The 26,229-nt window shown below is 39.9% G+C and overlaps 1 protein-coding gene across 5 annotated transcripts in view; it reads left to right on the top strand.

Moving 5' to 3' along the window:
* Positions 1 to 26,229, top strand: part of Prat2 (Phosphoribosylamidotransferase 2) — a 79,774-nt gene that overhangs the window by 28,350 nt on the left and 25,195 nt on the right. For 3 of the 5 annotated variants that reach the window (XM_070086820.1, XM_053776278.2, XM_053776274.2), the window contains exons 3-8: positions 14,483 to 14,631; positions 17,991 to 18,249; positions 18,719 to 18,807; positions 18,961 to 19,165; positions 20,145 to 20,272; positions 21,375 to 21,596. In XM_070086820.1, coding sequence (XP_069942921.1) covers positions 14,483 to 14,631; positions 17,991 to 18,249; positions 18,719 to 18,807; positions 18,961 to 19,165; positions 20,145 to 20,272; positions 21,375 to 21,596 — 1,052 coding nt within the window. The remainder of the gene's footprint in view (positions 1 to 14,482; positions 14,632 to 17,990; positions 18,250 to 18,718; positions 18,808 to 18,960; positions 19,166 to 20,144; positions 20,273 to 21,374; positions 21,597 to 26,229) is intronic. The other 2 variants (XM_053776275.2, XM_053776277.2) reach the window with 2 other exon arrangements.

The following is a 26,229-nucleotide window of genomic DNA, read 5'->3' as shown; positions in this document are numbered from 1 at the left end:
TAGCACTCCATCCTTGTATGTAATGTAATGTGTATACTACATCAGCATTTTGTCTTTCAGTGCATCCAAGATCATGTAATGGTCTAGCAGTTGTGAGGTAGGAGCAACCTACTGTACACCCATGTTGTCCTGGGTTGTGCAAATGTTGTGATTCCATATGTTTACCATGACTCACGAAATCGTAATGACACGATTGCAACCAAACCATACCACGGGTGGGATTTGAACCCGCAGTCAGAGAGTCTCAAAACTCATGTTGACGGCAGTGAGGGGACTTGAGCTAGAGTTCATCACAGCCACACTAGCTGGAGATTCGTCTGTAAAAGCTTGCATTTGTGGTCACAGTGGTGCCTATGCTAACCTTCCTATGATGTAGAAATATACCTAGTTGAACGAATCTTATTGTGGCTAGCTGGTTCAGTGGCTAACGCGACGGTCTGGAGTTTTGAGACTCTCTGATCGCGGGTTCAAATCCCGCCCGTGGTATGGTTCATATGTTTACCATCTTGCTTTTAAATTTAGTTCTTTAAAAGATTTTGATAATGAGAGATGTCATTACTATTGGTCAATAGTTACTGGTAATTGCTTTGTTGCAGCCTTTGTGGGAGGGGAATATGTCCATGGCTTTCAATGACGGTGGGATGACTCCTGTTTCAAGACTTTCCATAGGATTTTAAGGCATGTAATAGTTTTTTTCAGGTTGTGATAAATATGGAATATCACAAGTCTGGGCCAGGTGCATGGGCTGACTACCAATGGCTTCTTCAAAGATGAATGGGTGTACAGTTATGCCAAAAAACTGGGAGATGGCAATTTTAGGTCCTTTTTATGAAAAAGTAATTTAAAGTGTCAGTTTTTAGTCTTAACACTGAACACACAGTGTGACTTTTGTATGGTTGGGTGGTGTATTGAGGTACTGGGTTCTGAGGTGTGGTAGAGTTCTAGGGGTTTGCTTAGTTCTGAGGGTGTGATTGGGTTTTTGGAGGTGTGGTAGGATTCTAGGTATGTGGTCTGAATTCTGGAGATGTGATTTGAGTTCTGGTGTGTGTGGGGCTGAGTTGTGAGATATGACTTAGTTCTGGTGTGTTAAATTCTGGGACTGTGGTTAGATTGTTGGAGTGTGACAGGGTTCTCAAGCCTTTTTTTTTTTTTTTTTTTTTTGTGTGTGTGTGTGTGTGTACTCGCCTAATTGTGGTTGCACAGGTCGAGACTCAACTCCTGGCCCCGTCTCTTCACTGACCACTACTTGGTCCTCCCTCTCCCTGCTCCATGAGCTTTATCATACCTCTTCTTAAAGCTATGTATAGTTCCCGTCTCCACTACATCGCTTGCCAGGCTATTCCACTTCCTAACAACTCTGTGGCTGAAGAAATACTTCCCAACATCCCTTTGACTCATCTGAGTCTTCAGCTTCCAATTGTAACCCCTTGTTTCTGTGTCCCATCTGTGGAATATCCTGTTTCTGTCCACCTTGTTTATTTCCACGCAGTATTTTGTATGTCGTTATCATGTCTCCCCTGGCCCTCCTGTCCTCCAGTGTTGTTAGACCGATTTCCCTTAACCTTTTTTCATAGGACATTCCCCTTAACTCTGGAACCAGCCTTGTTGCAAACTTTTGCACTTTCTCTAATTTCTTGATGTGTTTGACCAGGTGTGGGTTCCAAACTGGTGCTGCGTAATCCAGTACGGGCCTGACGTACACATTGTACAAAGTCTCGAACGATTCCTTACTGAGATACCGGAACGCTATTCTTAGGTTTGCCAGGCGCCCATATGCCACAGCAGTTATCTAGTTAATGTGTGCTTCTGGCGATGTACAGTGGTCCCTCGCTTTTTGTAGTTCTCGGGAATCATAGATTTCGGAAATCATTGGGATATTTTCGTATAAACATGGGCTCGCTAATCATAGGTTGACTTGCGAATAGTAGTTCGTCCGGGACGCGTACGCACGGTGTGAGCTGGGGCGGCCTCCCTACCCAGCCAGTCTGGCATTGTTTACCAGTGAGCGAAGGTCCCCCTCACATGCTCCTACGAAATATTTCATAATATTCCACTCATTTTAGTGCTTGCAAGTACTGAATAAGCTACCATGGCTCCAAAGAAAGCTCCTAGTGCCAAGCCTGTGGTAAAGGAGGTGAGAAATACAATTGAATTTAAGAACAGCAACAGATCGCAGCTCAGAATCTTGCTGTAGAGGAGGAGGAAGAGAGATGGAAGAAGGTGCCTTCTTCAGAAATTAAAGAGATTTTTGCTATGTGGGGTAAGATGGAAAGCTTTATGGAGAAACATCACCCTGACAAGGTTGTTGCAAGCCATGTTGGCAACATGTACAGTGACAAAGGACTCCAGTGACTCTCAAGGTGGTCCTAGTGGCATTAAGAAACAGAGAAGAGAAGCAACCCCAGAAAAGCAATTGGTACCTGAGGTGTTGATGGAAGGGGATTCCCCTTCCAAACTGTAAACAATCCAATCTCTCTCCTCCTCCAGTCTCCCATACACTAAGAAGAATCTCCAATAAAGGTAAGTGTTATGCTGTTAATGTTTCATTCATCATTTCCCATTGTATTGTTTATGCACTACATCTATATTTCATGTAAAAAATTTTTTTGTTTTAATACTTCTGGGTGTCAGGAACGGATTAATTGTATTGACATTATTTCTTATGGGGAAAATTGATTCGCAAATCGTAGATTTTGATAATAGTAGCAACTCCAGGAACGGATTAACTACGAAAAACGAGGGACCACTGTACTTGGTATTATACTCACTCCTAGATCTTTCTCCTTGAGTGAGGTTTGCAGTCTTTGGCCTCCTAGGCCTATACTCTGTCTGCAGCCATCTTTGCCCTTCTCCAATCTTCATGACTTTGCATTTGGCAGGGTTAAATTCTAGGAGCCAGTTGCTGGACCATGCATCCAGCCTGTCCAGGTCTCTTTGTAGACCTGTCTGGTCCACATCTGATTTAATTCTCATTAACTTCACATCATCTCCAAACAGGGACACTTTTGAGTCTATCTCTTCTGTCATGTTGTTCATATATACCAAGAATAGCACTGGTCCCAGGACTGACCCCTGTGGGACCCCGCTCATCACAGGCGCCCACTGATACCTCATCACGGATCTTGGCTCGCTGTTGCTTCCATGTTAGGTCTTCTCTGATCCATTGCAGTGCCCTTCCTGTTATATGTGCCTGATCCTCTAGCTTCTGTACTAATCTCTTATGAGGAACTGTCGAAGGCCTTCTTGCAGTCCAAGAAAATGCAATCAACCCACCCCTCCGTCTCATTTCTTACTTCAGTTACCGTGTCATAAAACTCTAGTAGGTTTGTGACACAGGATTTGCCTTCCATGAATCCGTGCTGGCTGTCGCTCCGCTCCAGGTGCTCCACCACTCTCCTCTTGATAATCTTCTCCATGACTTTGCATACTATACACGTCAGTGACACTAGTCTATAATTTAGTGCTTTATTTCTATCTTCTTGAGGATGGGGACTACATTCGCCTTCTTCCATACTTCAGGTAGCTGCCCAGTTTCAAGGGAAGTGTTGAAGATTTTGGTTACTGGCACACATAGTGTCTCTGCTCCCTCTCTAAGGACCCACGGAGAGATGTCCGGTCCCACCGCCTTTGAGGTATCAAAGTCACTTAGGACCTTCTCCACCTCCTCAGTTGTGTGTAATTCATCCAACACTTGTTGGTATATCCCTTGTTGATGTACCCCACTGTTTTGTCTTCCCAGTGTCCCTTCAGCCTCCACTGGAGTTTACCTGGAGAGAGTTCCGGGGGTCAATGCCCCCGTGGCCCGGTCTGTGACCAGGCCTCCTGGTGGATCAGAGCCTGATCAACCAGGCTGTTGCTGCTGGCTGCACGCAAACCAACGTACGAGCCACAGCCCGGGTGATCAGGAACTGACTTTAGGTGCTTGTCCAGTGCCAGCTTGAAGACTGCCAGGGGTCTGTTGGTAATCCCCCTTATGTGTGCTGGGAGGCAGTTGAACAGTCTCGGGCCCCTGACACTTATTGTATGGTCTCTTAACGTGCTAGTGACACCCCTGCTTTTCATTGGGGGGATGGTGCATCGTTTGCCAAGTCTTTTGCTTTCGTAGTGAGTGATTTTCGTGTGCAAGTTCGGTACTAGTCCCTCTAGGATTTTCCAGGTGTATATAATCATGTATCTCTCCCTCCTGCGTTCCAGGGAATACAGGTTTAGGAACCTCAAACGCTCCCAGTAATTGAGGTGTTTTATCTCCGTTATGCGCGCCGTGAAAGTTCTCTGTACATTTTCTAGGTCGGCAATTTCACCTGCCTTGAAAGGTGCTGTTAGTGTGCAGCAATATTCCAGCCTAGATAGAACAAGTGACCTGAAGAGTGTCATCATGGGCTTGGCCTCCCTAGTTTTCAAGGTTCTCATTATCCATCCTGTCATTTTTCTAGCAGATGCGATTGATACAATGTTATGGTCCTTGAAGGTGAGATCCTCCGACATGATCACTCCCAGGTCTTTGACGTTGGTGTTTCGCTCTATTTTGTGGCCAGAATTTGTTTTGTACTCTGATGAAGATTTAATTTCCTCATGTTTACCATATCTGAGTAATTGAAATTTCTCATCGTTGAACTTCATATTGTTTTCTGCAGCCCACTGAAAGATTTGGTTGATGTCCGCCTGGAGCCTTGCAGTGTCTGCAATGGAAGACACTGTCATGCAGATTCGGGTGTCATCTGCAAAGGAAGACACGGTGCTGTGGCTGACATCCTTGTCTATGTCGGATATGAGGATGAGGAACAAGATGGGAGCGAGTACTGTGCCTTGTGGAACAGAGCATTTCACCGTAGCTGCCTTGGACTTTACTCTGTTGACGACTACTCTCTGTGTTCTGTTAGTGAGGAAATTATAGATCCATCGACCGACTTTTCCTGTTATTCCTTTAGCACGCATTTTGTGCGCTATTACGCCATGGTCACACTTGTCGAAGGCTTTTGCAAAGTCTGTATATATTACATCTGCATTCTTTTTGTCTTCTAGTGCATTTAGGACCTTGTCGTAGTGATCCAATAGTTGAGACAGACAGGAGTGACCTGTTCTAAACCCATGTTGCCCTGGGTTGTGTAACTGATGGGTTTCTAGATGGGTGGTGATCTTGCTTCTTAGGACCCTTTCAAAGATTTTTATGATATGGGATGTTAGTGCTATTGGTCTGTAGTTCTTTGCTGTTGCTTTACTGCCCCCTTTGTGAAGTGGGGCTATGTCTGTTGTTTTTAGTAACTGTGGGACGACCCCCGTGTCCATGCTCCCTCTCCATAGGATGGAAAAGGCTCGTGATAGGTGCTTCTTGCAGTTCTTGATGAACACAGAGTTCCATGAGTCTGGCCCTGGGGCAGAGTGCATGGGCATGTCATTTATCGCCTGTTCGAAGTCATTTGGCGTCAGGATAACATCGGATAGGCTTGTGTTAATCAAATTTTGTGGCTCTCATAAAAAATTAATTTTGATCTTCGACTCTCAGTCTGGTTAGCGTCTTGCTAAAAACTGAGTCATATTGGGACTTGAGTAGCTCACTCATTTCCTTGCTGTCATCTGTGTAGGACCCATCTTGTTTAAGTAGGGGCCCAATACTGGACGTTGTTCTCGATTTTGATTTGGCATAGGAGAAGAAATACCTTGGGTTTCTTTCGATTTCATTTATGGCTTTTAGTTCTTCCCGCGATTCCTGACTCCTAAAGGATTCTTTTAGCTTAAGTTCGATGCTTGCTATTTCTCTGACCAGTGTCTCCCTACGCATTTCAGATATATTGACCTCTTTTAGCCGCTCTGTTATTCTTTTCCGTCGCCTGTAAAGGGAGCGCCTGTCTCTTTCTATTTTACATCTACTTCTCCTTTTTCTTAGAGGAATAAGCCTTGTGCATACATCGAGTGCCACCGAGTTAATCTGTTCTAGGCATAAGTTGGGGTCTGTGTTGCTTAGTATATCTTCCCAGCTTATATCGGTTAGGACTTGGTTTACTTGGTCCCACTTTATGTTTTTGTTATTGAAGTTGAATTTGGTGAATGCTCCCTCGTGACTAGTCTCATTATGTCGGTCTGGGGCTCCACGCATACATGTCTGAACCTCAATTATGTTGTGATCTGAGTATATTGTTTTTGATATGGTGACATTTCTTATCAGATCATCATTGTTAGTGAAGATGAGGTCTAGTGTATTCTCCAGTCTAGTAGGCTCTATTATTTGCTGGTTTAAATTGAATTTTGTGCAGAGATTTAAAAGCTCGTGTGAGTGTGAGTTTTCATCAGAGCTGCCTCCTGGTGTTATTACTGCAACAATATTATTTACTATATTCCTCCATTTTAGGTGCCTTAAGTTGAAATCTCCCAGGAGCAAGATGTTGGGTGCAGGAGCTGGAAGATTTTCCAGACAGTGGTCAATTTTTAACAGCTGTTCCTGGAATTGCTGGGATGTTGCATCCGGAGGCTTGTAGACTACCACAATGACTAGGTTTTGGTTCTCGACCTTTACTGCTAAAACTTCCACTTCATCATTTGAGGCATTAAGCAGTTCTGTGCAAACAAGTGACTCTGCAATGTACAGGCCAGTGTAAATACTTCCTGAAATCTCATGTTTAGCTCCTCACATACTTCTTGGTGATTTCTTGTGAGCTCCCCACCTTCTTTCCTCAGCCTGATTACGTGGTCCTTGACTGTTGTCTTCCTCCTGATGTGGCTGTAAAGCAGTTTCGGGTCAGACTTGACTTTTGATGCCATGTCGTTTTCATACTGCCGCTGCGCCTCCCTCCTTATCTGTGCATACTCTTTTTTGGCTCGTCAACTAATCTCTTGATTTTCCTGAGTCCTTTGCCTTCTGTACTTTTTCTGTTCTCTAGAGCACTTAGTTTTTGCCTCCCTACACCTTCGGGTAAACCAAGGGCTCATTCTGTCCTTCCCATTATTTCTGTTACCCTTGGGAACAAACCTTTCCTCTGCCTCCTTGCATTTTGTTGTTACGAAGTCCATCATTTCGTTTACTGATTTTCCTACCAATTCCTGTTCCCACTGAACCTCCTGCAGGAAGGTCCTCATTCCTGTGTAGTTCCCCGTTTTATAGTTTGGCTTTTCCCTTTCTACTCCTGTGTCGTGTGTCTGTGACTGTGTGTGTGTGTGTGTTTGTGTCTAGGTTCTCAGGGTATGTTTGTTTTGGGGTGCTTGATTGGGATCTAGGAGTGTATGGCTGGGTTTTTTGGGTGTGATTTAGCTTTTGGGGTATAACTAGATTCTGGAAACTATTATTTGGCTCTGGGTGGGGGTGGGTGTTGTTGGGTTCTGCAGGTGTGGTTAGGTTCTGTGAACTGGCTGGATTCTGGGATGTGATTGGGTTCTGTGATGTAATAGCTGGGTTTTGAGGGTATGGTTGGGCTTAGGAAGGGTGTGGGTGGGCTCTGGCATAAGAACATAAGAAAGAATGAACACTGCAACAGGCCTACTGGCCTATGCGAGGCAGGTCCAATTCCCCTACCGTCTTAAGCTCACTGACCTAGTGGCATGTGGTTGACTTTTGGGGGTGTATGTGATTGGTCTCTGTAAAAGTGTTGCTGGGTTCTGCATGAGGATGATTTCTGAAGTGGGTGTGATTTAAGCACTAAGATGTGGCTAGGTTTTGAGATGATGCATGTGATTGGGTTTTGAGAAGGGGAGGAAGATATATCATTTCATTTTTCAGATACTGTAGTTACATTATCTGGAAACTTGCTTTGCTGCATTGTCGACCTCAAGATATGTTGCAGCATTCTGGCTAAGAGTTGCTATTTTTGGCATTTGTAGCTCTTGCTCATCTATACACCCCAGAACCCTTACTTGGTTGCTGAGCAGAGTTAAATAAGCATGTCAGCACTGATGCTTGCTTATCTTGCAAAGTAGTTTAGGCTGACAGTGCCCAGATTACCTTACTTCTAACCCTTGAACACAAGCCCTTCAAACATTCTTTGCTAATGAGGTACACACTTCAAATAATGTTCAAACCTCATTGAACTCTGAATGATCCATTCTTAATCTTTTCCTGTACAGAAAATAGTGAGACTTCCTGCAATTTGGAAGATGCCCCACTCAAAATTGCTATCCCATTTTTATTTCATCTTGAAGTGAAATATGATGCCTAAAACTATAAGAGTGAAGCAGTTTCACTCCCTGTGTCCAATATAATGATATGTACAGTACATACTGTATTACTTTCAATCAACCAGTGCAGCCAGAAGTGTCTTCTAAGTAAAATCAGGAAAAATACTAATTTTTTAAAAATTTGCACTGGCTATCTCCCACAAAGTTAGGATGGCTATAAAAATGGAAATACATTCATCATCATTTATTCAGTAACTGCCTTGCCAGAAGTGTGCAGACATCACAATTCAGTGACCCTCCGGACTGTGACATTCCCATCTTCACAGTGCAGGTACTGTACTTTTTACTGCCATTTAGTTTCTAGTTAAAAATAACATGAAAAAGAATTGTCTAAAATGTTAAAGGAAAAAAAGTCACTGAAAACCCATGAAAAAAAATTAAGCAAGACAAGTGAACAATAAAGGAACACTATATTAATGGTCCTATTCAACATCTTACCAGAAGGTATCAGTAACATTATCAGTCAGAGTAGCAACCATCCTCAACAACTTTGTGAAGGCCCAGAGTATTACTTAAGAATAGTTAACAAAATACTGTGCAATGAAATTTCCTATTTTTTAGGAAAAAAATTATTACAGGTTGACCATCACTAATCCGGCATCATTGGGACCTGTAGTGTGCCAGATTTGTGAGTTTGCCGGATTACAGAGTGGTTAGGTTAGAATACACTTAATTAACCTATCAACAGACACACTTTCTGCTACATCTTCCTCATTTTCATCACTGTTTTCTTCTCCACTGGCTTGCTGCTGTGGATTTACAACTAACTGCACAATTTCTGAGTCAGTATAATGATGAAATTTGAGTCAGTATAATGATGAAATTTGAGTCAGTATAATGATGAAATTTGAGTCAGTATAATGATGAAATTTGAGTCAGTATAATGATGAAATTTGAGTCAGTATAATGATGAAATTTGAGTCAGTATAATGATGAAATTTGAGTCAGTATAATGATGAAATTTGAGTCAGTATAATGATGAAATTTGAGTCAGTATAATGATGAAATTTGAGTCAGTATAATGATGAAATTTGAGTCAGTATAATGATGAAATTTGAAATTATGCTAGCCGAAATTAGTGCCGGATTACTGGTGGAGCCGGATAACTGATTGCTGAATTAGTGATGGCTGACCTGTACTTTAAAAAATGGCAAGGACAAATTGAAATTGACACATTTATTAAGGAATTCTTTCTACTCAGTATTAGGCAATATTTATTTTCTTTATACAGGTACAGTACTGTACTTGCATGGATTAAAAAGAAACAAAATTTTAAGTATTTATTGCAGCTGAAGTAGGGGAAATTAGAAAATGGGTTGGTACAGAATTTGCAAACATCCTCAGTAACACTTTTTCTGGCAATTTGCATCTCTGTTGACACCCACCAAGCAGAGGAAATGTTTTGTTGATTAATATTGTAGAATCATTATATACACAAAAAACTATTCACCTTGTAAAAGGGTTTATTGTTGTAATTCCAGATTAACTCTGCAAAGATTTTCTTGAGACCCTTGCAAAATTGTTTCATATTGGAGGCTGGTATGATGCTATAAACAGATTTATAATTTGCTTATATTTTAGTGTATTCTTTGCTGCTAGCAGCAAAAGTCAGTTAGATATATTTAGCAGCATTCATTGTGGAGCTCTGTTGCTTGAAGGGGTAAAACGTAAATATAATACGTTTTTGTATAATTTTCATTTGCAGCTGTGAAATAGAACTGGTGTCAGGATGTCTGATGACGTGTTGCTTGTACTGTGTCTTATAATGAATGTTTGGCTTGGATTGATTTGATGTTTCTCTAACCACTTTTTTGTAAATATGCCTTGATCCTTTTTCTTTTGGAATTTTCATCATGTCTGTATTTTAGTGTGTACAGGACATTTAGCTCTTAACCTATTCATTCAGGTACTATAATTGTTATGTAAGTAAAACTTAAACAATTTGGCAGTTTAAGAAATTTTTTGTAATGTTTTACTTTTTTGTTCATATTCATCATTGTGACTTAGGATTTTTTTCGTTGAGCCTCAATGGATGAGTACAGGAGGGCCCTGCTTATACATGTCAACTGGCGAGTCTAATATTCTTTAACAAGTGCGCTGATATTATTTATGCCATTTCTATACTAATGCAGTAGTCTGCATAACAGTAAATCTTCTATTTTTTGTGAGAATAAAAATTCAAAGTGGAAAGCAAAAGAAATGTAAGAGGAGCCTGGGGATGTGACTAATAAACAGAGGAAATGTTATTTTAGTGCCAGGAATGTCTGTCTTGTTTATTCTGGACCCTATTTGGAAATTGGAATCTTTTGAAATTTGTGTGAAATTGGTAAAATTGCCAATTTCTGACCACTTTATTGGATAGTTGAAATCGATAAATGGTTGGTTTCTTGTACTCATTTGATAGAAAAAATGCAGTTCTAGCAAAATAGTTATGATTTTTGTCGACTAGTACACTGGAATTGGCCGAAAATAGGGCTCAAAGTGGGTGAAATCGCTCGTGTAAACATTGTCAATACCACTAACTTCGCGAGAGATAATTCCGTAAGTTTTCCATCAAATTTCATACTTTTGGTGTCATTATGATTGGGAAAAGATTCTCTATCATTTAATAATTTTTTTTTTTTCCCAAAAAATTTTTGACCCCGAGAACAAGTTTAGGAGAGGGCCTCTCGACCCTGAAAGGGTTAAGTGAGCAATATAGCGAGGCCTAAAAGATGCACATACAGTATACACATTACTTACTTTAAAATATTTTCTTAAAATATTAGCTTATAGTGAGTGGTATACCTGGAGAGGGTTTCGGGGGTCAACACCCCCACGGCCCAGTCTGAGACCAGACTGAGTGGTGGATCAGGGTCTGATCAGCCAGGCTATTACTGCTGGCAGCACGCAAACTGATGTACGAACCACAGCCTAGCTGGTCAGGTACTGACTTTAGGTGCCTGTCCAGTGCCTTCTTGAAGACAGCCAGGGGTCTATTGGTAATCCCCCTTATGTATGCTGGGAGGCAGTTGAACAATCTTGGGCCTCTGACACTTATTGTGTTGTCTCTCACTGTACTCGTGGCATCCCTGCTTTTCACTGGGGGAATGTTGCATCTCCTGCCAAGTCTTTTGCTTTCATAGGGAGCGATTTTTGTGTGCAAGTTTGGTATTAATCCTTCTAGTATTTTCCAAGCGTATATTTTTGTGTATCTCTCGCCTGCATTCCAGGGAATACAAATCAAGGGACTTCAACCGTTCCCAGTAATTGAGGTGCATTATCGTACTTATGTGTGCCATGAAAGTTCTTTGTACACTCTCCAGGTCAGCAATTTCACATGCCTTGAAGGAGGCAGTTAGTGTACAGCAGTATTCCAGCCTAGAGAAAACAAGCGATTTGAAGAGAATCATTGTTGGCTTGGCATCCCTAGTTTTGAAGGTTCTCATTATCCATCCTATCATTTTTCTGTCAGATGCAGTAGATATATTGTTGTGGTCTTTGAAGGTGAGATCCTCTGATATTATCACTCCCAGGTCCTTCACATTACTTTTTCACTCTATTGTATGGTTAGAATTTGTTGTATACCCTGATACAGTTTTAATTTCCACAAGTTTTCCATATCTGAGTAGTTGATATTTCTCTTCATTGAACTTCACGTTGTTTTGAGTGGCCCATTGGAAGATTTGGTTGATGTGTGCTTGGAGTCTTGCGGTGTCTTCGATGGAGGACACTGTCATGGCAGTTTGGGTGTCATCCGCAAAGGAAGACATGGAGCTATGGCTTACATCTCTGTCTGTGTCAGATATGAGGATGAGGAATAGGATGGGAGTGAGTACTGTGCCTTGTGGAACAGAGCTTTTCACCGTAGCTGCCTGGGACTTTACTCTGCTTACTATTACTCTTTGTGTTCTGTTTGTTAGGAAGTTATAGATTTATCTACTAACTTTTCCTGTTATTCCTTTATCACGCATTTTGTGTGCTATTACACCGTGGTCACACTTGTCAAAGGCTTTTGCAAAGTCTGTGTATAATACATCTACATTTTGTTTATTCTCTCAAGCATCCAGGACCTTGTCATAGTGGTCCAATAGCTGCGACAGGCAGGAGCGACCTGCTCTAAATCCATGTTGCCCTGGGTTGTGTAATTGATGGGTATCTAGGTGGTTGGCAATCTTGCTTCTTAGAACCCTTTCAAAGATTTTTTGATATGGCATGTTAGTGCTATTGGTCTGTAGTTCTTCGGAATTGCATTACTACCACCTTTGTAAAGTGGGGCTGTGTCTGTTGTTTTTAGTGAGTATTGTATGACTCCCTGAATGCTGAAGGCATGTGATAGGAGTTCTTGCAGTTCTTGATGAACACGGAGTTCCATGAGTCTTGGCCTGGGGCAGAGTGCATGAGCATGTCATTTATTGCCTTTTCAAAGTCTTGTGGTATTAGGATAGTATCAGAATATGGTGAATATATTTATTGTAGGAAGAATGGGTATAATAGCAAACTGCTGTACAACCTCTCCTCACTTAGCGACGTGTACTTGTTTACCGATGACTCAGACTTACGACGGCCTCTCAGACCAGTATGCATACCTAAATAATGTATATTAGGGCTGATTTCCTCTTCTCTGATTATTACAATATACAATACGCACATTACCGTATAAACATTTAAAAATATACCAGAAATGTTATAAATGGTGCAAAGGTGACATTAAAACAATATCAAAGATGGTTTACACAAACCCACTGCCATTATAGTATGCTCCTCACTTAGCAAAGAATTCATTTACCGATGTGGTCTTAGGAACAGAACTCCATCATTAAGTGAGGAGAGGCTGTATTAGTGAAATGCTGTAAAGTGGGGCCTGCCTGTATCCTGATTCACTTGCATAATTTTTATGCTTCGTTTGCATGTGTAGGGTGAGCAGCGAGTCAGGAACAGTTTTATACACGACTCGCTGAGGGACCTCCACATAAAGAAACAATGAACAACATAACAATAAACCTATAAATGCATCACTATTATGGTTCTTGTTTACTTCTATAGTACATGTATTCATTAATGAGAAAATAACTCATTTTAGTGATTTAATGAGTACGCAGTGCATGAAATACAGTACCTGTATATGCCACTGAACTTATCCCCAGAAATGACTTACTGTAACTTCCCTCTTTCCTCCCAAAATCCAAGGGGGTTTAGGCTCTTATTTTCTGTAAGGTTGGTTTTTGCCAACCTGATTGGGGATGTATAATACTGTAAGGCTATCAGTTCCAGTCACAATGAAACAACTATATTGTATTTTTCATCTTTATTGTTCAGTAAGGTTGTGTCTCACTGTTTAGCTAGGAACTATATTTCAAAGTACAGTACATTATGAAATGTGGTTTAAATGCTCATGGAAATCATTAGGATTGTTCAGGTTCAAATATATCTCCTCAAAGGAGATTCCTTGATGCTGATGAGGGGGTTTTGATCCAAGGAATTGAACCTGACCTCCCCTTACTGTCAGTTCCAGTTGCTTCTGTTCTCATAGGCACTGTATAATCCCTCTGGATTTAGTGCTTCTCCCCATCCCGAGAATATAATAATAATAATAATAATAATAATAAACATATAGGTATGTTGCACTCTCTTGATCACTCATGGGATTGGGTATCACTGTATGTTTTTATTTTTGTTTACATGATCTAGTACATAGTTTTCATTAAATGATGCATTGCTTTGCTATTGTCTGTATTGTATTATGATAATTCTTCTGTATTTGCATTTTTTCTTTACTCAAATGTTGCTTATTAATTTAGAAGTGTAAATGCTTAAAAATAAGAAATGTATAGGCATGTTGTATTTTAAATTATGTAATACCTAAACATTTCTTTAGAGACTTAATATAACACCATATGAATATACACACTTCATTAATAAGTTGATATAATAAATTTAAACTTTTATCTTCAAATGCACATTGAACATAAATAATTTCACAAGTTATTCACTACATTGTATGTTCAGAAAAGTATGTTTCTGGAAGTTAAATGATTAATAATTATTGTTATACTGTACTGTTAGACAAGGCACATGGGAAGTATTTAATTTATTCACTAGTCTTATTACACTAGTATTTAGACTTGGTTCTTTATTGCCTTAGTCTTTGAAGTTAAATAGTGAATGGATTGCTTTTGTTTTCTGATGACCTTACATTTGATATGTTGGTGATACTGTATAACTTTTGGTACTGTACTTAAGGATTACCTTTTTGAAACTTGTTTATATGTTCTAGTGTTGACTGTTTGGTTTGATTGCACTCAATTTAGAAAAAAACTTGCACTGTCCCTTGGCACAGGTAATGTGGGTATAGGACATTCGCGTTACTCCACAGCAGGAGGGCGTGACCCTACAAACACGCAGCCCTTCATGGTACATACTCGCCATGGCCCTCTCGCCACTGCTCATAATGGTGAACTCATCAATGCTGTTGCCCTGCGTAAGACAGTATGTTCCAATCAAGTGATGATAATTATATTCACAGGAAAGTGGTAAACTTGTAATGGTCATACAATGCCTTGGAAATAGATGATAAACAGGCTTAATTCAAGGATGGGGAGGGTAGCTCCAGTTCTTTGGATTAACCCTTTGACTGTCGCGGCCGTATATATACGTCTTATGAGGTACCGTGTTTGACGTATATGTACTCATAAATTCTAGCGGCTTCAAATCAAGCAGGAGAAAGCTGGTAGGCCCACATGTGAGAGAATGGGTCTGTGTGGTCAGTGTGCACCATATAAAAAAAATCCTGGAGCACGCAGTGCATAATGAGAAAAAAAAAACTCCGACCGTTTTTTTTAATTAAAATGCCGACTTTGTGGTTTATTTTCGTATAGTATTTATGGTTGTATTCTCGTTTTCTTGGTCTCATTTGATAGAATGGAAAACATATTATAGAAATAGAGGTGATTTTGATTGATTTTACTATAAAAAGGACCTAGAAATGGAGTTCAAAGTAGGGGAAATGTTTGATTTTTGCCAATGTTCAAAAGTAAACAAATGATGCCATTGTCCAATAAATGTCCAACTAGCCATTCTAATATGCAGTCATGAATGGGTTGATGTTATTTATACAATTATTACAGTATTGCAGTAGTCTGCATAATAGTAAGTCTTCTATTTTTTGTTTGAATAAAAATTCAAAATAGAAAGCAAGAGTAATATCAGAGGGGCCTGGAGACATGACTGATGAGCAAAGAAAATGTTATTTTAGAGCCAGGAATGTCTGCATTGTTCATTCTGGACCTTATTTTGAAATTGTCATATTTTTTAGTTTTCATGAAATTGGCTAAATTGCAAATTTCTGACCACATTATTAGGTAGTTGAAATCGGTAAATGGGCAGTTTCTTGTACTCAATCGATAGAAAAAATGGAGTTCTAAAGAAATAGCTATGAGTTTGGGCGACTGGAACAATGGAATTAGCCGAAAATAGGGCTCAAAGTGGGTGAAATCGCCGATTTGTAAACAGCGCCGAGGTCGCTAACTTCGCGAGAGCATAATTCCGTCAGTTTTCCATCAAATTTCGTTTTTTTGGTGTCATTACAATCGGGAAAAGATTCTCTATTATTTCATAAGAAAAAATAATTTTTTTTTAAAATTTTGTGACACCAGGAGACACCTCAGGATTGGGGGTTGCGACAGTCAAAGGGTTAAGAGTCAAAATCCATTATTTCAGGTGATGAAATAATGGATTTTAAACTTTATTTTTTCCTTCAATAGCATATTGTCAAATTTTTTTGCATTTCTCTATCACCCAGTGTTCTCTTTTAAATCTATAATTTTTTTTTCAATAAACCGGCTGTATCCCACTGAGGTAGGGTGACCCGAAAAGAAAAACGAATCTTTCTTTTTTTAAATTTAGTAATGTATACAGGAGAAGGGGGTTACTAGCCCCTTGCTCCCTAATCATGTACAGGTCTCCCTCAACATTCACTTTTTCAGCTTTCGCGGGCTTCACACATTCGCGAATTCCCAACCGCCAAATTCCCAGCTACCAAATTCCCAGCCGCCAAATCATATTCAAGTTTCCCGCCACCTGCGAGTCCCTACTACCCTCCCTCCGACCCCCGCAACTGGCAGCCAGCCCTCCCACCACTCAGTGTGGTGAGTGTTTTGTTTGTTCATTATTTGCTATTAAACTACAGTATAAATAATGTAAACACATTCATGACTGCATATTGGAATGGCTATTTGGACAGGTATTGGACGGTGACATCATGTGTTTATTCTTGAACACAGCAAAGAATCAAACATTTCTGCTACTGCTAATAATAACAATAATAACAATAATAATAATAATAATAATAATAATAATAATAATAATAATAATAATAATACGATATAATTGAAGAAGGAAATTGTACAAAAATACGAGGGAGTGGTTGACACATCGTCAGTGTGGCTTTGTTTATGCTGGAGTGAACATTAGTCTCCCTGCTCTTCCAAACATTTCACAATAATTCATTGTTTGGTGCTTGTAGATTGAGTGTGACTGGAGTGGTTGAGGCAGTGGTAGAGGTGATAGAGGCAGTGGTAGAGGCAGTGGTAGAGGCAGTGGTAGAGGCAGTGGTAGAGGCAGTGAAAGAGGCAGTGATATTTACTAACATATATGTTATAAATAATAATAGTACATTATGAATAACATTTATTATTATTATTATAAATGTTATTAATATTAACATGTACTATTATTATTTATAACATACGTATATGTTAGTAAATACCACCGCCTCACCCACTGCCTCTCACTGTCTATCACTGCCTCTATCACTGTCTATCACTGCCTCTATCACTGCCTCTATCACTGTCTATCACTGCCTCTATCACTGCCTCTATCACTGCCTCTATCACTGCCTCTATCACTGTCTATCACTGCCTCTATCACTGTCTATCACTGCCTCTATCACTGCCTCTATCACTGTCTCTATCACTGTCTATCACTGCCTCTATCACTGTCTATCACTGCCTCTATCACTGTCTATCACTGCCTCTACCACTGTCTCAACCGCTGAATTATTGTGAAATGTTTGGAAGAGCAGGGAGACTAATGTTCACTCCAGCATAAACAAAGCCACACTGACGATGTGTCAATCACTTCCTCGTATTTTTGTACAATTTCCTTCTTCAATTATATCGTATTATTATTATTATTATTATTATTATTATTATTATTATTATTATTATTATTATTATTATTATTATTATTATTATTATTACTATTGTTATTATTAGCAGTAGCAGAAATGTTTGATTCTTTGCTGTGTTCAAGAGTAAACACATGATGTCACCGTCCAATACCTGTTCAAATAGCCATTTCAATATGCAGTCATGAATGTGTTTACATTATTTATACTGTAGTTTAATAGCAAATAATGAACAAACAAAACACTCACCACACTGAGTGGTGGGAGGGCTGGCTGCCAGTTGTGGGGGTCGGAGGGAGGGTAGTAGGTACTCGCATTGGTTGAGGAAGTGGTGGAGGCAGTGGTGGAGTCTGTAGTATTTAATAACATACATGTTATTAAAGCATAACATGTATATATTTAGTACAACTTACGACGTTTTCATGTATTTTATGATTGTTCATGATTCAGCAAGTTAAGCAGTATTGTATTATATTTCCCTACAATATATCGGGGCACCAAACATTCACGGTTTTTCAACATTCGCGAGGCTCTTGATCCCCTAACCTTCGCGAATGTTGAGGGACACCTGTACTTTGATTAATTCTATGATTTATTTAAATTAATAAGACTTTTATATTTGTATAGTTATATATGTACTTCCATTTTGTGTTTTTGTCAGGTTCTTGACAGAGGTGTGGGTCTATCAACACAGTCTGACTCAGAGTTGATTACACAGATGTTGTCACAGATACCTCCCAGAGGTGAGAAAGCTGGTCCTGACTGGGGTGCTAGGATACGGCACCTGATGGAAGCCACCCCCACTGCGTACTCTCTGGTGTTACTGCATGAGGACAAGATATATGGTGTGAGGGACCCTTTTGGCAATCGGCCCCTCTGTATAGGCAGGCTCATGCCAATAAAGACGGCTTATGGTACTGGTTTGTTTATGAAGGCTTCTTGTATCATTGTTTTTCACAAAAGCATTTTAGAATATAAATACGTATATCTTTGTATTATACAAATTTTGATTCATTTATAATTAATATTCTACTGTACAGCTATGAAATAATTACTTTCCTACTGTACAACTATGATATACTATTTCTTAGTATTAAGTAGAATGTAAGCCAATAATGTTAAATTGGCCCATAATGCCAAGGCGTAATAGAGGTTCTCTTTGTATTGCATCCCACTATTGTACATACACAATCTCAATGTACTGTTTGCAAAGGCATTAAGTAAATAAATAAATAAATAAAACTTACATTTGAAAAAAATTGCAATTTGTACTCGGATATATTAGCTAGATAATAATGAACTTGGTAGCCAATACTATTAAACTAAGTAATACAGTATGTATTATAAAGTATTATTAGTATTTAAGGTGAATATATAATATTCTTACAGATGGAATGGATTCCCCTAAACCTCTAGGCTGGGTTCTTAGTTCAGAGTCTTGTGCCTTCCAGTCCGTGGGTGGCACTCTGATGCGAGAGGTTAGTGCACAGCTTTTGTGAATTTTGCTCTGAAGATACCTGTAGGATATTTTACCATGAAATAACTCTTGGTCATTTCTTTGCAAAAGTATCAGAGCAGTTGTTTTGCAAATCATTGCTCACAGTGAACTTGTGTGTGCTTTTACCCTTTAGGTTTACCCTGGTGAGATTGTGGAGCTGGGCCCAGAAGGCGTGCGATCGCTGGATATTGTGCCCCGGCCAAAGCCTGCCAAGCCATTTAGTGAGGCACATGAAGACCCTAACCACACTGATCATGCTGACATCCTCCATTCCCCACCACCTGCCTTCTGCATTTTTGAATATGTTTACTTTGCTCGGGCAGATTCAGTATATGAAGGTATTTAGGTCAAATTCTGGTAAATGAGGATTTCTAAAAAAAATTGTCATGTTAATTTGGTATTTTTATAGGATATCTTGATTTACTGGCTCTTTTTGGATTTTAGTTTGTAGTAAAATTTGTGTTACTGATATCAGAATCCTCTAATTTTATAGTAATTAACCAATGTTAATTTTTAATGGCATTCATATTTTTTCAGCAATGATAATCCACTAATTACAGTACAGCATTTGTTCACAGTTGATTATCATGTAAAGAAAATATTATATTGATGTGGATTGTTAAAATAATTCGTGTAAATGCTGCAGTGAGGAGGCGCTGGAGGCAGTGGAGATGCCGTGTCTAAGGGCACTGTGTAGTGTAAATATTATGCAGAGAATTCGTAGTAGAAATTTGGAGGAGGTGTGGAGTTACTAAAAGTATTAGTCAGAAGGCTGAAGAGGGGTTGTTGAGGTGGTTTGGTCATTTAGAGAGAATGGAACAAAGTAGAATGAATTGGAGAGCGTACAAATCTGTTGGGGAAGGAGGGTGGGGTAGGGGTCATCCCCAAAGAGGTAGGAGGGAGAGGGTAAAGGAGGTTTTGTGGGTGAGGGGCTTGGGCTTCCAGCAAGCATGTGTGATCGTGTTAGATAAGAGTGAATGGAGTCAAATGGGTTTTGGGACCTGATGAGCTGTTGGAGTGTGAGCAGGGTAATATATTGTGCAGGGATTCAGGGAGACTGGTTAACCGGACTTGAGTCCTGGAAATGGGAAGTACAATGCCTACACTTTAAGGGAGGGGTTTAGGATATTGGCAGTTTGGAGGGACGTCTAAACTTTCGTATCTGAGCGCCTCTGCAAATCAATGATTATGTATGAGTGATGGTGAAAGTATTTTTCTTTCTTTTTGGGTCACCCTGCCTGGGTGGGAGATGGCCGACATGTTGAAAAAAAAAAAATATTTTCCAGGATTATTTTGTAATAAGGTTCTGTTTCTCAGGTCAACAAGTATATAGTGTGCGACAAAGGTGTGGGCGGCAGCTAGCCATCGAGTCTCCTGTAGAAGCTGACATAATTTCCACAGTTCCTGAGTCAGCCACACCTGCAGCCATGGGATTCTCTCTCCAGGTGAGATGTTATGAGATAGTGTAGTACAATTCAGTACAGTGGACCCCCGATGGCCTCAACCTACAATAAAATCGACTTATGATGCTTGTCAGCGTAAAAATTTGACCCCGACCTATGTTGAAAAACACAACTTACATCATTCGTCCTGAACATGGCCGTCTGGTCCATCTGGCCTGAGCGCCTCAGCTGAGCTAGTGTGACATTGTTTACAAGCCAGGGCAGACGGTTGCACGCATACATTCAATAAATTTTATATTATTCCAGTGTTTTTAGTGCTTGTAACTGCCAAATAAGCCACCATGGGCTTATCGAGAATACCAAGAAACAATTAACCCCAGAGGGTTAGCCACCCAGGATAACCCAAGAAAGTCAGTGTGTCATCTAGGACTGTCTAACTTATTTCCATTGGGGTCCTTAATGTTGTCCCCCAGGATGCGACCCACACCAGTCGACTAACACCCAGGTGAACAGGAAAAAATGCCTGGAACTAGTGCTCATATTGGTGAATTTAAGGCCAGCAAAGGTTGGTTTGAGAGATTTAAGAATCGTAGTGGCATACACAGTGTGATAAGGCCTGTTCTGGAAGAAAATGCCAAACAGGACCTACATTACTCAGGAGGAAAAGGCACTCCCAAGACAGTGTCTCATCACTCATCACCACATCTTCAATAAAGGTAAGTGTCATTTATTCTTCATTTAGTACATTAGTACATGCACAATATATATTGTGCATGTATCCTTTTTGTGTGTAGGAAAATGTATATTTCATGTGGTAAAAATTTTTTTTCATACTTCTGGGTGTCTTGAACGGATTAATTTAGTTTCCATTATTTCTTATGGGGAAAATTAATTCAACTTACGATAATTTTGTCTTACGATGTGCTCTCTGGAACAGATTAATATTGTAAGTTGGGGGTCCACTGTATATCAAACTTTGAAAAAGAGACGAATTTGTTGTTAGGTACTTCAATTTTTGGTTCTCAAGGTCAAAATAAAATATTGAAAGTTTTATGAAAAAAATGGTTTATTATCGCTACAACAAGTAAATTTGTAAGTGCTTAAATAATGCATTCTTCCTAAATTATGATTTCTGTTGTTGCAGTCTGGTATCCCGTACGTGGAAGTGTTGTGCAAGAATCGTTATGTGGGACGTAGCTTTATTCAGCCTGATACACGTTCCAGGCAGCTTGCTGTTGCTAAGAAGTTTGGTGCTTTGACAGAAAATCTTGCAGGTCGTAGAGTTGTGTTAGTGGATGACTCCATTGTGAGGGGTACTACTGTAGGGCCCATTATCAGACTTCTTCGGCAGGCTGGAGCTCGGGAGGTAGGTATAGTTTAGTATTTGGAGAGAAAGATGATATTGACACTCCCCGACGTGTATCCTTTGGGGAAAGTGGCTTAAAATTCCTTTCTGTTAAGCCATGCTGGGTGTACATGGTTATGTCACTGGCAAGAGCAAAGGTCCAGTCATGTCTCTTCGTATTTTACCAAGATTACATAAAGGGGGAACCTTTTCTTTGGATCACTCTGCCTTTGTGAGAAAGTTCAGGCAGATAAAATAAAATGTTTTAGTACTGGCAGGTGTTAGCAGAATTAGCAGAATAGAAAAACACTATTACGATAATATTTTCCTTCAACTATGTCTGGGAAAAATGCTTATTGGTGATTCATAGCCTTAAAAATTAGTAACTTTGGTTATTGAATTTTATAAACTAAAAGAAATAAGACTTCTATAATATTATTAGTCAGTGGTTCTGTAAAGTACAAGTAATAATGAGAAAATAATGCATAGGGACAGGCAACAGGATAGTTATCTGTATAGTTATTCGTATATTTCTCTGCTGAGGAGAACCTTAAACCGAGATAGAAATATATAGATAACTTTTCTCCTGCCTTCACTAAAAGACAAGTGATCATAACACTTTGATGCTCCAACATAGAATCTTGGTTTCATATTTTTATTACATTAATGAGAGGAGTACTAAATCCACAGGGGTCACACAGCACCATGGAAATAAGATGCAGTCAAATTTAATCCAATGAAATGAAGGGTAGTTTAAATTCTTTGGATGAAGATCTTTCAACAAACTGGCCGTTTTGAACTGAGGCAGGGTGGCCCAAAAAGAAAAATGAAAGTTTCTCTTTTTAAAATTTAGTAATATATACAGGAGAAGGGGCTACTAGCCCCTTGCTCCCGGCATTTTAGTCACCTCTGATGACACGCATGGCTTATGGAGGAAGAATTCTGTTTCACTTCCCTATGAAGATAAGCGGAAATGAACAAGAACTAGTAAGAAAATAGAAGAAAACCTGGTGGGTGTGTGTATATATATATGCTAGTACATGCATATGTAGTGTGTTCTAAGTGTAAGGAGCAGTAGCAAGACATACCTGAAACCTTGCATGTTTCTTCTTCTTTCAGTGCGCCGGCTGTATCCCACCGAGGCGGGGTGGCCCAAAAGAAAAAACGAAAGTTTCTCCTTTTACATTTAGTAATATATACAGGAGAAGGGGTTAGTAGCCCCTTGCTCCTGGCATTTTAGTTGCCTCTTATGACACACATGGCTGACAAAGGAAGAATTCTGTTCCACTTCCCCATGGAGATAAGTGGGAATAAACAAGAACAAGAACTAGTAAGAAAAATAGAAAATAACCCAGAAGGGTGTGTATATACATGTACATGTATATGCCTGTACATGCATGTGTAGTTTGACTTAAGTGTAACTAGAAATAGCAAGACATATCTGAAACCTTGCATGTTTATGAAACCGACAGTAGACACAAACAATCCTACCATCATGTAAAACAATTACAGGTTTCCGTTTTACACTCGCTTGGCAGGATGGTAGTACCTCCCTGGATGGATGCTATCTACCAACTTACTACCTAGGAGTGATATATTCTTCTTTCAACAAGCCGGCTGTATCCCACCAAAGAAGGGTGGCCCAAAAAGAAAAACAAATTTCTCTTTTCTTTTTTTTTCTCTTTTTAACTTTAGTATGTATACAGGAGAATAGGTTACCAGCCTCTTGCTCCTGGCATTTTAGTCACTTCTTAAGACACGAATGGCTTACGGAGGAAGAATTCTGTTCCACTCCCCCATGGAGACAATAGGAAATAAACAACAAGAACAAGAACTAGTAAGAAAATAGAAGAAAACTCATAGGAGTTTGTATATATATGCTTGTACATGCATGAGTATTGTGACCTAAGTGTAAGTAGAAGTAGCAAGACATGCCTGAAACCTTGCATGTTTGAGAGAAAAAAGACACCAGCAATCCTACCATCATATAAAACAATTAAAGGTTTCTGTTTCACACTTGGCAGGACGGTAGTACCTCCCTATGTGGTTGCTGTCTACCAACTTGCTACCTAAGATGGAGTACATATATACACCTACCATCTGACTTACGACCTGCTCGACATATGACCATTCGACTTATGACCGTGTTTTGTATGCCAAATTTCTGGGAAATAAACAACTGTTTGCGTTTTACACAGTGTTATCCTAAACCTTACATTATAAAATACAGTACTAACAGCATAAAAAGTAAAGTAAATATGAAATACCAAAATAAAACAATAAAATAAAGTCATTACAAAAATGTGATGTTGATATTCAGTAGCAAGGTTCGACTTACGACCGGTTGGTCGGAACCAAACTCTGTCGTAAGTCAGATGGTACCTGTATTATATATGTATATCATTCCTCCTAGGTAGTAGGTTGGTAGACAGCAACCGCCCAGGGAGGTACTACCGTCCTGCCAAGTGAGTGTAAAACGGAAACCTGTAATTGTTTTACATAATGGTTGGATTGCTGGTGTCCTTTTTTTCTGTCTCATAAATATGCAAGATTTCAGGTACATCTTGCTACTACTTCTTACTCTTAGGTCACACTACACAAACATGTACAAGCATGAGTGTGTGTGTGTACTCGCCTAATTGTACTCGCCTAATTGTGGCTGCAGGGGTCGAGACTGAGCTCCTGGCCCCGCCTCTTCACTGATCGCTACTGGATCCTCTCTCTCTCTCTTTCTGCTTCCTGAGCTTTGTCATACCTCTTCTTAAAACTATGTATGGTTCCTGCCTCCACTACTTCACTTGCTAGGCTATTCCACTTGCTGACAACTCTTATGACTGAAGAAATACTTCCTAACGTCCCTGTGACTCGTCTGAGTCTTCAGCTTCCAGTTGTGACCCCTTGTCCCTGTGTCCCTTCTCTGGAACATCCTATCTCTGTCCACCTTGTCTATTCCCCGCAGTATCTTGTATGTCGTTATCATGTCTCCCCTGACCCTTCTGTCCTCCAGTGTCGTCAGTCCGATTTCCCTTAACCTTTCCTCGTACGACATTCCCTTGAGCTCTGGGACTAGCCTTGTTACAAACCTTTGTGTGTGTGTGTGTGTGTGTGTGTGTGTGTGTGTGTGTGTGTGCTCACCTATTTGTGGTTGCAGGGGTCGAGACTGAGCTCCTGGCCCCGCCTCTTCACTGATTGCTACTAGGTCCTCTCTCTCCCTGTTCCATGAGCTTTATCATACTTCGCCTTAAAACTATGTATGGTATATATATATATATATATATATATATATATATATATATATATATATATATATATATATATATATATATATATATATATATATATATATATATATATATATATATATATATTTATATTTTCAACAAGTCGGCCGTCTCCCACCGAGGCAGGGTGACCCAAAAAAAGAAAGAAAATCCCCAAAAAGAAAATACTTTCATCATCATTCAACACTTTCACCACACTCGCACATTATCACTGTTTTTGTAGAGGTGCTCAGAATACAACAGTCTAGAAGCATACACATATAAAGATACACAACATATCCCTCCAAACTGCCAATATCCCAAACCCCTCCTTTAAAGTGCAGGCATTGTACTTCCCATTTCCAGGACTCAAGTCCGACTATATGAAAATAACCGGTTTCCCTGAATCCCTTCACTAAATATTACCCTGCTCACACTCCAACAGATCGTCAGGTCCCAAGTACCATTCGTCTCCATTCACTCCTATCTAACACGCTCACGCACGCTTGCTGGAAGTCCAAGCCCCTTGCCCACAAAACCTCCTTTACCCCCTCTCTCCAACCCTTTCGAGGACGACCCCTACCCCGCCTTCCTTCCCCTATAGATTTATATGCTTTCCATGTCATTCTACTTTGATCCATTCTCTCTAAATGACCAAACCACTTCAACAACCCCTCTTCTGCCCTCTGACTAATACTTTTATTAACTCCACACCTTCTCCTAATTTCCACACTCCGAATTTTCTGCATAATATTTACACCACACATTGCCCTTAAACAGGACATCTCCACTGCCTCCAACCGTCTCCTCGCTGCTGCATTTACCACCCAAGCTTCACACCCATATAAGAGTGTTGGTACTACTATACTTTCATACATTCCCTTCTTTGCCTCCATAGATAACGTTTTTTGACTCCACGTATACCTCAATGCACCACTCACCTTTTTTCCCTCATCAATTCTATGATTAACCTCATCCTTCATAAATCCATCCGCCGACACGTCAACTCCCAAGTATCTGAAAACATTCACTTCTTCCATACTCCTCCTCCCCAATTTGATATCCAATTTTTCTTTATCTAAATCATTTGACACCCTCATCACCTTACTCTTTTCTATGTTCACTTTCAACTTTCTACCTTTACACACATTCCCAAACTCATCCACTAACCTTTGCAATTTTTCTTTAGAATCTCCCATAAGCACAGTATCATCAGCAAAAAGTAACTGTGTCAATTCCCATTTTGAATTTGATTCCCCAAAATTTAATCCCACCCCTCTCCCGAACACCCTAGCATTTACTTCCTTTACAACCCCATCTATAAATATATTAAACAACCATGGTGACATTACACATCCCTGTCTAAGACCTACTTTTACCGGGAAGTAGTCTCC

This window comes from Cherax quadricarinatus, chromosome 19 (genome assembly GCF_038502225.1).
Source record: "Cherax quadricarinatus isolate ZL_2023a chromosome 19, ASM3850222v1, whole genome shotgun sequence".
NCBI classification, from domain to species: domain Eukaryota; kingdom Metazoa; phylum Arthropoda; class Malacostraca; order Decapoda; family Parastacidae; genus Cherax; species Cherax quadricarinatus.
The sequence above is the reverse complement of the archived record's forward strand: the minus strand, read 5'-3'. Positions and strand labels throughout refer to the sequence as shown.